At 37.7% G+C, this 13,074-nt stretch overlaps 1 protein-coding gene across 1 annotated transcript; it reads left to right on the forward strand.

Moving 5' to 3' along the window:
• The first annotated feature begins 6,056 nt into the window (after window positions 1–6,056).
• On the forward strand, window positions 6,057–10,033 carry LOC135157986 (uncharacterized). The gene has a single exon (XM_064115194.1). It carries the CDS (start codon window positions 6,157–6,159, stop codon window positions 8,938–8,940), a length of 2,784 nt encoding a protein of 927 aa, XP_063971264.1. The 5' UTR covers window positions 6,057–6,156; the 3' UTR covers window positions 8,941–10,033.
• The last annotated feature ends 3,041 nt before the right edge of the window (window positions 10,034–13,074 follow it).

Below are 13,074 nucleotides of genomic sequence, written 5' to 3' on the forward strand. Positions count from 1 at the left end.
ACTTGATCGAAGACGATGCCCTTTTTTGGAAAAGAACGCTTACAATTGTGTGTGTATTCTTCAGAGGAAGCAAATTAAATAGCCAAAATAGTATTTCATTCAAAAGAGCATTATTTTTTGTTATTTCTGTTCGTTCAATTTCATCAATATCTATGTCATTTAAAAGGGTAAACATTGAACTTTCATTTTATCTTCTTAATTTCTTGGTATCTCTACAATTCATCAGGTTACTTGCTCGTTGAAATGTTCATGAAATTATAATTTCTAGGTTTTACTTATTGAAAAAAAAAAGGAAAATATTACATGTTTTCTAATTTTTTAAAAATGCGAATAAGAAAGATAATAACACGATCATAAAGTCCATGAACCATGCATGATTTCATGTGTAGAAGGTTTCATTATACAATGTATGGGTAAAGAGTTATGACCGTTTTAAAATCGGTCTCTGCTTACGTTTCGGTCAATTTAGGATTCCCTCGAATACCCCTGGCAGTCAAGGGGTATTCGTACTGGCACATTAAGAGTTAATATAGGATATAGGATATTTTACAGGAAGGTCAACTACTTGCTCAGTATAATTTTGTCCACCCTCTGCGAAGGTGAGGTTGGGGGAGCGGTAAGCCATGTTCCTATTCACAAGAAAGTGTGTTATTTTTTTAATGAAGAAATAACATTATTTCAATGCACTATCAATTATGATGCCGATATCACAACATTTTTTTTTTGCTTTTCTCTCATAACAGTCCGATTGACAATATCCGGATATTTCTCCCTTTTATAATGAGGGGCGTGTACATGGCTTGTTTGTCAAGTTAGAAACGAAAAAAAAATGCAATTAAGTTTGTCAGACTAAAGAAATTCCCAACGACGCAATCCCATGCAGCCCCCATCCCTTCTCCATTTTTTTTCTTTCTTTGTACTAATTTCTTTCTTTCATTGCATTTTTTCTCTTCGCACCGTTCTCAATTTCACCTCCTTGTGCTTATGACTTGAAAATCAGTGCTTATATAATGACTTGTAAATCATTGTCCCTGTTTTTTTTTTGCACCTCGCCACTAGCGTATACCTAAGGGGGCAGACTGCCCCCTGATGAGTCACAACTGATCCAGGGGATATGCCCCCCCCCCTGACGAGTCACAACATTACTGATCCAGGGGACAGGTGCCCCCTCTGACGAGTCATAACTGATCCAGGGGACATGCCCCCCTTTTGAGAAGCAAAATTAATAATTTGGAATGTAAAAATGCAATGAAAACAGACGTGTGGATCCTCTTTTGAACTTAAAGACCTTATTTTTCTTTTTTTTTTGGCTTGTCAATTTTTTTGTGGTACGAAATCCTTTATTTGTGGTTGAAGACCTTTCCTTTTTTTGCTTGTCAATTCTTTTCGCGCACGAAATATCCTCCAAAAAATTTGCTCCCCTTTTGGAAAATCCTGGGTACGCCGCTGCACCTCGACCATAGTTCAATGTTTAAAGGTCAAGTCCACCCCAGAAAAGAATGTTAATTTGAATCAATAGAAATATCCAACAAGCATAATTTTGAAGATTTCAACAAAATCGGATGTAAAATATGAGAAAATTAAGACATTTCAAAATGTCGCATAGCGCACATTTTTCACAGAATAGTTATGCACAACTCAATCATATGAAAATGAGAGTTGATGATGTCCGATCGATCACTTTTTCTTTTATTTTTTTTATTGTTTGAATTATATTTCAATTTTTAGAGATTTCAAAATAATAAGGACCAATTACTTGACTGAACCATAGAAATATAATCCACAGCGATAATATATTAATGAAAATGTCACATACAATTAGGAGAAAATTAGAATATTTATTTATATTTGACAAAGAATACAATTAAGTGTGTGATGTCATCATGCAGTCATACAGACCAGGATGTGCATATAACTGGTCTGTGAAATTTGATCATAAAAAATGTCCCAACTTTCTTTTTTTACATCCGATTTTGATGAAATTTCCAGTGCTTGTTGGATTTTCCTTTTTAATCAAATAAACTTTTTGTTGGGATATGGACTGATCGTTCCATCGCTGTGCTTCCTAATTCATGTTTCATTTAGATACAAAACTAGAAGTTATATAGTAGCAGATCAAATGACTCAGCTTTCGCCATATTTTTCACGTGAAAATGACCCCCTGCCCCCTCCCCCCAAAAAAAAAAAATCATAAATTTATTTCAGTCTAAAATAGAGAAGGAAAAATCCTGCACATCGATCACTAAATAATAGAGACCTGAGACTTAGTGAGACAGCTCTGCATGACAGTAACACTTTGGCGTCCCACAAAACAAATTATGGCGTCAGTGTTTCCCCATTGCCAGTTTTCGAAAGAGAAAGGGGAAAGGTATTTGAAATATGGGGGAAAATGATGATCGCGGCCTTAGTATCGACGTTACATCCGACACGACTTCTATATATTGCACATTATTATTTTTGGTAGGTCTATTTATTAGTGATATAGTGGTTATTACCCCGAAATGGTCTTCATCCAATTATCGAAAAGTATACGATCGAACTGAATTATGTACAGAACTTTATCCAATAACTAATTACAAAAAAATGAAGTTCATTACTAATTCCATAGGATTGCCAGTTTTCCGCAACTTGACACTGACATGCTAGTTGTTATAGGTCCATGCATGGTTTAGTTAGAGCTCGATTGAATTATCTCAGGACACGTACTCATTTATACCTTGGTCACATTTGTTCTACGGCGGCCGTACGGCGAGTTTTAACATTTTTTTTGTACCAGCTACATATACGTGTATGTAGATGGTTTGAATAAAAATGAATAAAACGACTGTTTTCGTTCGACTCGCCGTAGGACAAATGTGACCAATGTATTATGAACCACTGGTCAGGAGCAATGGGTTGTAATTACATCGCCATGTACATGACCAGTGGACTGAACTCTTCATGACATTTTACTAGTATGCCTACACACACGAGTATATCGATATAGTAGGCCTATACAGTTCATGGTGTCATACAGTGCTGTTGACCTTACACCATATAGCTCTATGCTTACACACACTCCGGCCTCACATACACACAAGTAAATACTGAATACATAGAAAGGACAGTGCAACCAACGTGGATAATGTACTGTACTAGTCTATGAATTCAGACACAATTTACCAAAGACGGTTTACATAACATTTTAGTGAGAGTACAGTGCATTTCCAAAACATAAACAGGATGTATAATCTTGGAATTTCCTTTGTACATGTATGTAAGGGTTTCTTTCTGTTGGTTTCACTGCCCTTTTTTCTCTTGATTCATCAGAATTAATACAACTTGTTTCATCAATCTGAAACAACATATGAGCCGAGACTAAAACGCGGGAAGTCGGAGAATATGACCGAAAAAGAATGTTTTTTTTCCCCAACTGCTGTGCTGTACGTAGTGTTCACTCTGAAATCACTTTTCTAAATTGTTCCCGTGTTATATTGGAAGTTAGACTTAGACAATAGGGGATGTACTCGCAAGCCCCAGCCCCCGCCAGCCAAGGCAAGAGCAAGGAAGGTAGGAAAACAGAATGGTGTTGTGTGTTGTGCATGTGAGGAACGTACTAATCGATGATCCTAATGTCGATACGCGATCAAGGCTTTTTAGATAAAGTCTGCTCTGCCGTTCACCGAGTGACAAGGCAATGTAGCGGACTACATTATCGTTCTTGCGTAGCACACTCACGGCAGCGGTGGTGGTGTGTCTGCAGAGGGGTGGATAACTGGATTTGGGTGATAGAGGGGGTATGTTACAATTTTGAAATTACTTTGTCGGGATATCCGAGAAGGTAAAATTCACACATATAAGAGCATAATTTATCATGAAAAACACCTTTTCATTTCATATCATCCACATCACGACTGTTTTAGGACATACACATTCATATAATATACAAATTAATTAGAATGGTGACAGGCCAATTTCGAGGAATTACCAAAACTATCCACCCTCTTTAAACATGTTGTCAACATATTTACTTGTCCAGGAGACCACCCCCCCCCCCCCCCCCCCCCCGTAGAATACAAGTGTACCAGGTTGATGTCATATTTCGTATTAGGTATACTATACGCATTTTTATACAGGTGTCATAAATAGCCAATACAGTGCTCTAGCATTTATAAATGTAGTTGACAGATGCACAGGAAGTGTCTTTTATTAATAAGAATGTGTTGCTTTATGCACATCTGTTATTTGAAATTCTTTGAATTACTTTATAGAAGTTTTACAGTTAGTCCTAGTAACGGTAGGGTATATTAGGAGGTTAATTTAAGTAATTCAGGGAGAACCACCTAAGCTAGAATAGACTACATATGTTCGTATAGGCAGTCTAAGTTAAAACTGAGGGACTACGTCGGTGACGAGATAACGACCCCAGCTGCCACCGGTTCTCCACCGACATGATTCGACACAATTCATGTCATCATTGGGGGCTCGATCTCGTCCACTAATTCGTTGAAGCCACATCTTTGATCTGAGGGCTACTCATCGAGGGGCAACACAGTCTGCGGAGGCCGAGGCCGAGTGGAAGAGACATCGCTAGCTGCGAAGGCCAGGAACTACCGACCACCAGGGCCGAGTGGGGCATGTCAGGCCAGATGAGATGATGGGGGCTAGAATCAACGATTATCGTTAAGTTAAGTTGTATTTTGTTATGTATATTTTCATGTACAAATTATTGTAAAACCATCAAAAGAGAACATCAGAAAGATTGAAGAGATATGATTAAATCTTTTTAATAACTGTATTCATCAGTTCTACGTATTCTTTATTTGGTGTCAAGCAGCAGTAAGTAAATAATAAAAACAAAAGTCACTTCCCACTTGACAATTTCGAGGTCCCACCGAGACACTGCTGCTTGAAATTATTCAAAATTATTTAGGAAATAAATAAATCTGTGGTCATTTTTCCGAATGGATACTTTAATGATGGTCTATTGGTAGTAGCTCTAAAGTATTCCTCCCCAAGGTGTGCATTGAAGCCTTGGTAATCATACTAATCATACTTGCTACGCTTGAATTTACATTTGGATAGGGCAGTGAATTATTGTGGGAAATTTTCGCTAGGAAAATATATTTCATACCTTTTTTTTAGGCCGGGTAAACAGCATTTAGGGAAAGCAGACCCTGCTTTAATGCTATGGTATAGTGGGCTGTTGGTCGTTAGGATAAAGGATGTGTCAGGAAGAACTGTTTGTTCTTAATTCACGTAATTACTGTCTATTCTTACGGGTAACTCTTTGGCATGGTAGCAAGTATTGAATATAACAGACTGTGACTTTGTATGTGTGAAGTGGGCTTTGTTGTTCGCATGGTTGAATAATTGTATGCCCGTGGAGATTTCTAGTGCGGTGCTTGTACTAGGGTTCGGCATTTGGTTGCCAGGTTAAAGCTATTGTTGCTTTGTTTTCATTTTGCGGACGCCTTTCACAATTCAAGTCTGGTTGTTAGGATTAGGAATTTAGTCAATATGGCTAGTATAGAAAAAATGAAGGAGCTTTCTACTTTAGGTAGAGATATGGGACTTAGTGGTGGCGAATTAAGTAGTTTTGTCACAGAGTCAATGGAACGTGAGCGAGAACGAGAAAAGGAAACTCACGAATTGCGCTTGGCCCAAATTAAAATTGAACAGGCAAAATTAGAGGACCGCCATCTTGAGATCAGTGGGATTAAGTTGAAGGTAGGAAAGTTTGATGAATCAACTGACAGTTTTGATTCTTACATAACAAAGTTTGAATTGTTAATGGATAGTCAGAACATACCAAAACAAGTTAGGTGCTTGCATTTGATTTCGAATCTGACTGGAAAATCATTGGATGTAGTGAATAGAATGAATAGCGCTGATCGCACTGATTATGATAGGGTTAAGCGTGAGCTTATGGAATACTTCCATCTTATTGATGATGGTTATAGAAAGAAATTCAGGTCAGTAAGACCAAATAGGGAAGAGCGACCAAAACAGTTTGCTGTTGGGATAAAAGGGTACTTTGATAAATGGTTGGATTTGTCTGGTGTTAGTGATTACGATTCCCTGGTCGATTTGGTTGTTAGGGAGCAATTTTTGGATTGTTGTCCCAGAGAGGTAGTTGGATTCTTGAAGGAGAGGAATTGTGGGAAGTTGCATGAGATGGTTGAATGTGCTGAGATATATGTACATGCGCATGGATTGCATACTTTCATTGGTCATAGACATGATAAATGTAATCCTAAGAATCAGAACCAAAGACAGAATCAAAATCAGAAACAGAGATTAAGTCAAATCCAAAACCCTAAATCAGTATTAGGTACACAGGCAGATAGGAAACCCAGTTATGCTAGTTCAACGAAAAATAGCACAAAACCTAGCTATGGTAATAGCGGTACAAAGAATGGGTGTTATATGTGTGGTAGTCCGAATCATTTGAAACGGAATTGTCCAATGATGCCCATAGTTCATTCAGCTCAGGCTATGAGTGTGGAGGACACTGCACTGGATAGTGTTAGGTCAGAAAATTCGAGTGTACATTCGAATAAGAATGAAAATTTTATGTCGATAGGAACTTTGCGTTCAGACGATAGGGCTAGTGGTCAATCGAAATCCACTGGATTTGTTGAAAGTTCAGCTGGGTGTGTACTCATAGGCAATCCAAAGACTATAGTTCCGTCAGAAAGTGAGAGTGTTGAAACGCTTGGTATGGCATATGATGAGGTTGGTGCAATGATTGATGATATGCCAGTTGTATCGGGTAGGTTGTTACCCAAGAACAAGCCTGTTTCCGTGCTGAAGGATTCTGGGAGTAGTACAAGTGTTGTGAGGACGAGTTTGGTGTTAGACGATCAGTTCACGGGAGTGATTCAGTTAGTTAAGCTGATAGATGGTACTCTGAGGCGTTTTCCTAGGGCAAATATCATGTTGGATAGTCCTTATTTCATTGGAGAAATCAATGCTTTGTGTATGCCCAATTGTTTGTGTGACGTCATTATTGGCAATGATGTGAAGGGGGCACGTGAGCCCAAGGATCCTGACTTGCAATGGGTGCCTAGTATATTTCTTAAGGCGAATAGTTCCGATGTTGATGATCGGGTATCCGAAGCTGATGTGCAAAGTTCGGAAGTTGTGTCGAGTTCGGAAGATAATGTTCGGGTTTCCGAAGTGAGTGAGTCGGTTCCGAAAGTTGAGGTTTCGGATGATATGTCTTCATGTGTGGATGAGGCGATGGCTGTTGAAACTAGGGCACAAAAGAAAGCTCAATCTAAACCTAAACAAGATTTGAGAGTGAAAGACTCGGGAGTAAAAGTGAATTCGGAGGACTTTTTGCGAGAGCAAAAGGATGATTTGTCACTTAAGCCTTTGTGGAACAAGGTAAATGATATCGAGTCTAAATCAAGATTCTTTTTCATTTCAGAGAAGAATTGTCTTTATCGACAAGAAAGGGATATGAGAAATCCAAGTGTTGGTGTTGGTCCCAAGTTAGTGCTTGTTCCAAAGACACACAGGTCTGATATAATGCGAATTGCCCATGATTCATTGTTTGGTGGACATCTCGGCATTAACAATACATTGTCAAAGGTCAAAGCCCAGTTTTATTGGCCAAGTATGTATGAGGATGTTGCAAATTTCTGCCGATCATGTGACGTGTGTCAAAAGACTATTAGTAAGGGGAGAGTCCCCAAAGCGACTCTCGGTAAGTTGCCGATAGTTGGCGTCCCATTTCAGCGAATTGCGATAGATTTAATGGGTCCATTCCTTCGATCTGCAAGAGGACATACTCACATCTTGACGATAGTAGACTATGCGACTAGATATGTAGAAGCTATACCATTGAAATCAATATCGACTGTAGATGTTGCTGAGGCATTAGTCACTGTATATAGTAGGGTAGGTGTTCCTTGTGAAGTAATGTCAGACTTAGGTTCCCAATTTGTATCTGATTTGATGAGGAAGGTATCACAATTGTTATCAGTCAAACAAATAACAAGCTCTAGATACCATCCGATGTGTAATGGCCTTGTAGAGAGGTACAATGGAGTAATTAAGACAGCTTTGAGGCGTCTTTGTTCTGAGGAGCCACGTCAGTGGGACAGGTACTTACCTGCTTTGTTGTTTGCTCTGCGAGAAGCACCCAGTTCGAGCCTGGGGTTTTCTCCATTTGAATTACTCTATGGTAGACATGTGAGAGGTCCAATGGATATTTTGAGAGAATTATGGACGAATGAGAGTATTGACGCAGAGTTAGGTAACGAGTGTGAATACGTAATTGACTTGAGGAAGCGGTTGGTCGAGTCTTGGCAATCGGCGCAAGACACTTTGAAATCCTCTGCAAAGAGATACAAAGGTTATTATGATCGAAATGCGAAGAAAAGGAAGTTGAATGTTGGCGATGAGGTCTTGATACTTTTACCCACTGTTCATAACAAGTTACTAGTAGAATGGCAAGGACCATTTAAGGTTGTTGGTACCAAATTTGACTATGATTATGTTGTCGACGTCAATGGTTTGAAGAAGACGTATCATATCAATATTCTCAGGCGATATGTTCGGAGGGAAGAAGTGGTGGCTGCTAGCTGTTTTGATGTTGGTACTTTCAATGTTAAAGATGAAGAGGAGGGAGATATGATAGATGAGTGTATTGGAGATGCGCCTGATATGCCATGCTCATTACAAAAGGAGTTTGTGAGTCATGTTCATGTTAATGACAGACTAGATAAGGATTGTAAGGATGAGGTTAGAGAATTGTTGTGTGAATACCAGGATGTATTCATGGATGTTCCCAAGAAAACTTCAGTAGCTGAATGTAAAATTCATTTGACAAGTAATGAACCTGTTCGTTCTCCCCCTTATAGGGTACCCCAAGCTGTAGAGGGTGAAATAAGGAAGGAGGTTGAGTCGATGTTGAAGTTAGGGGTTATCGAGCCTTCGGATTCGCCTTAAGCGCATCCGATTGTAATGGTGAGGAAACCGGATGGTTCAAACCGGTTTTGCATAGATTTCCGGCGTCTTAATAAGATAACCGTATTTGATCCCGAACCGATGCCTAATCAGCAAAGTCTATTCGCTTCTCTTGCGAAAAGCAAATATTTCAGTAATATAGATCTCACTAAAGGGTATTGGCAGATTCCCATGAAAGAGTCGGATAAGGCTAAAACTATATTTCTCACCCCCATAGGTCAATATCAGTTTAAATACATGCCTTTCGGGTTAGTCACTGCGGGAGCACAGTTCACTAGGATGATGAGGATAGTTCTGAAGGACATTCCCAATGTAGTTAACTACATAGATGACGTATTAGTATACACAGAGACTTGGGAAGAGCATGTCCAAATAGTAGAGAAAGTCTTGTGTAGGTTAAGAGAAGCCAATCTGGCTGCACGTCCCTCTAAGTGTTTTATAGGGTATAGTTCAATAGACTTCCTAGGACACGAGTTAGGAGATGGGGCGATTCATACTAGTAGCAGGCTTACAAAGAAAGTGATTGAAACCCCAAGACCAGAAACTAAGAAACAAGTCCGTTCGTTTCTTGGTCTGACCGGATACTATAGGGATTATATTCCCGAGTATGCCGATTTAGCATTGCCTCTTACTAACCTAACACGTAAGGGTAGCCCAGGGAAGGTTAAGTGGGGTATGGAAGAGGAACAAGCTTTCCATAAGCTTAAGGATTGTCTAACAAAACCCCCTGTATTGAAACTCCCAGTCTTTGACAAGATGTTTATCTTAAAGGTAGACGCGTCAGACACAGGGTTAGGGGCGGTGCTCATGCAGGAAAGTGACGGGGAAGAATTCCCCATTGCTTATGGTAGTAAGAAATTATTGCCAAGGGAAACAAGGTACTCCACGATAGAAAATGAGTGCTTGGCCATTGTGTGGGCCATTCGTAAATTCGAATATTTATTGTATGGTAGGGAATTCGAAGTTCATACAGATCACAAACCTTTGCTTTACATCCAAAGTAATAAAATGGCAAATAAACGCATAATGAGATGGAGCTTATTACTCCAAGAGCATAGGTTTCGGCTAGTCTCTGTTAAGGGAAAGGAGAACCAAGCAGCTGATCTTATGAGCAGGCTTGTGTAAACAAAGTCATTGATTATGGCTTATGTTTGATATTAGTTCTAGAAATATGGTTCAGAATTTACTTAATTATATATACTCACGTAAATATATTTGCATACACTGTATGTTTATATACACTAAATAATATTTGAGAAAGGAAAATGAGAAATTCATTAATCATAACTAAATGTTTATATATATTCCTGTCATGTAAAAGAAGCCATAAGGCCATTTTTTTTATATATACAATGCTATGTTTGATGCATAAGTATTTTGCAGATGATTCATGATCTGTTTTCATTTATTCCAGGTATCCTTGGATCATCAAGTAAGTCACAATCGCAACTCAACTACAATTCGCGATTAGAAATTAGAATAGGGATTTACGTTAGTAGGGCTTACCTGTGAAATTAGTTAGAATAGGGAAAACTTATAGGTTATTTAGTTTAGGAGATAAGATTGTAAAACTATATACTTTATAATGTGTTATGACATTTGTATGTCATGACATAAAAAAAAACCAGAACTGTCTTGTTCGTAAGAATTATCGGTATTTCATAATATACATTTATGTGTTAGAATATGCTGTACAAGCGCTATTTAAAGGCGTTTTGATGAAGATATTGCAAATCAGTAACTTTGTGTTTAGGATATAAAGTTGTTACTATAATCGAAAAAAAAAAAATTCAGCAAGAACATAACGTTGAATTTAAATATATGTAACCATTTTTGAAGCAATTTATGTATACAAAAAATACTAATCTCTGAAAAACTGAATGGCATGCAATATTTATTTTACTTGAATGTAAAAAAAATATATATATACTGATTTTTGTAAAGAATACTTACTTCAGATACATAAAGCGATGTTTAAAGATTATGAAGTACTTTCATTTATTTGAAAAAATAATACTGTTAAAACTATGAAAGTGGTAAGAAACACTGCATTTTGTTTTGAACAAATCAAAGTAAGCTTTTCATAGAAAGGTTTTCACAGAAGAGATTGTAAATTTTAATGTATTTGGCAGAACTCAAATTGATATTTTGAAACTGAAAAGTAAACTTGATCCTTTACAAAACTAAAGAAAAGCCTAGATGATTTGATATGAAATGATTTTGTATATTACATTTGGCATATATATTATGTATGTATAAAACTCAATATTACTTGATATGATTACAAAAACAGTGTTTCGGAAAGAATGTTACGAAAATTTAGTCAATGTTTGATAGTAAATTTCTTTAATGGATATAATTCAGGTTCCCTTAATTTCATCTTAAGGTGGGGGATATTGTCAGGAAAGAAATTTAATTATAAAATGTTTCAGTTTAAACATGTGGTCAACATATTTACTTGTCCAGGAGACCACCCCCCCCCCCCCCTTTATAATACAAGTGTACCAGGTTGATGTCATATTTCGTATTAGGTATACTATACGCATTTTCATACAGGTGTCATAAATAGCCAATACAGTGCTCTAGCATTTATAAATGTAGTTGACAGATGCACAGGAAGTGTCTTTTATTAATAAGAATGTGTTGCTTTATGCACATCTGTTATTTGAAATTCTTTGAATTACTTTATAGAAGTTTTACAGTTAGTCCTAGTAACGGTAGGGTATATTAGGAGGTTAATTTAAGTAATTCAGGGAGAACCACCTAAGCTAGAATATACTACAGATGTTCGTATAGGCAGTCTAAGTTAAAACTGAGGGACTACGTCGGTGACGAGATAACGACCCCAGCTGCCACCGGTTCTCCACCGACATGATTCGACACAATTCATGTCATCATTGGGGGCTCGATCTCGTCCACTAATTCGTTGAAGCCACATCTTTGATCTGATGGCTACTCATCGAGGGGCAACACAGTCTGCGGAGGCCGAGGCCGAGTGGAAGAGACATCGCTAGCTGCGGAGGCCAGGAACTGGACCGACCACCAGGGCCGAGTGGGGCATGTCAGGCCAGATGAGATGATGGGGGCTAGAATCAACGATTATCGTTAAGTTAAGTTGTATTTTGTTATATCTATGTGTATTTTCATGTACAAATTATTGTAAAACCATCAAAAGAGAACATCAGAAAGATTGAAGAGATATGATTAAATCTTTTTAATAACTGTATTCATCAGTTCTACGTATTCTTTATTTGGTGTCAAGCAGCAGTAAGTAAATGATAAAAAAAAGTCACTTCCCACGTGACACGTTAGGGGATTTCAAGACTAGAAAGCGATACTTCATTTTTTTCTTCAAAATTAAAAAAGGACATAATTTTTCTACAAGAAACAAATTCCACAGAAAAGGATGAGATATGGTGGAGGACTCGAATTAGATCAGACATAATATTTAGCCACGGTACATCAATGAGCAGAGGAGTGTGGATGATTTTGAGGAGAACACCAGATATTAAACTTCTTGACTCGATTAAAGATAAAGTAGGACGCTTTTTATGCATCAAAGTTGAAGTACGTAAGGAAATATTTATCATTGTTAATGTATATGCACCAAATAATGAAAAGGAACATGTGGAATTTTTCAATGATCTTTATTTGAAACTACAAGAATTCAATGATGAAGGACGGAAATGCATAATAGGAGGAGACTTTAACTTTATATGGATAGAGAAGGTGGTAGTATGAGAACAGTGCGGAAACGTTCATGTACAACAATAGAAAAACTGAAAGAATGCTTTTTGTCTTATTGATATTTGGAGAACAAGAAACCAAACAACAAAGAGGTTTACAAGGAGGAGACATAATCCATATATTCAAGACTGGACTTTTGGTTGGTTACAGACGCTCTGCGGTCTGTTGTCGTAGAAAATTGATATGTACCCATGTGTCTTATCTGATCATGATTTTGTTACCTTACACCTCCATATTGAAAAACACAAAATCGGACCCTCATATTGGTAATTTAACAACAGCTTATTAAGGAATAGGGAATTTGTTACAGCTCTCAGTGACAGCCTCCCGTCTTGGGTTGATGAATGTGAACAAAAACATGATAAGAAA

Source organism: Lytechinus pictus, unplaced genomic scaffold, assembly GCF_037042905.1.
Source record: "Lytechinus pictus isolate F3 Inbred unplaced genomic scaffold, Lp3.0 scaffold_22, whole genome shotgun sequence".
Lineage (NCBI taxonomy): Eukaryota > Metazoa > Echinodermata > Echinoidea > Temnopleuroida > Toxopneustidae > Lytechinus > Lytechinus pictus.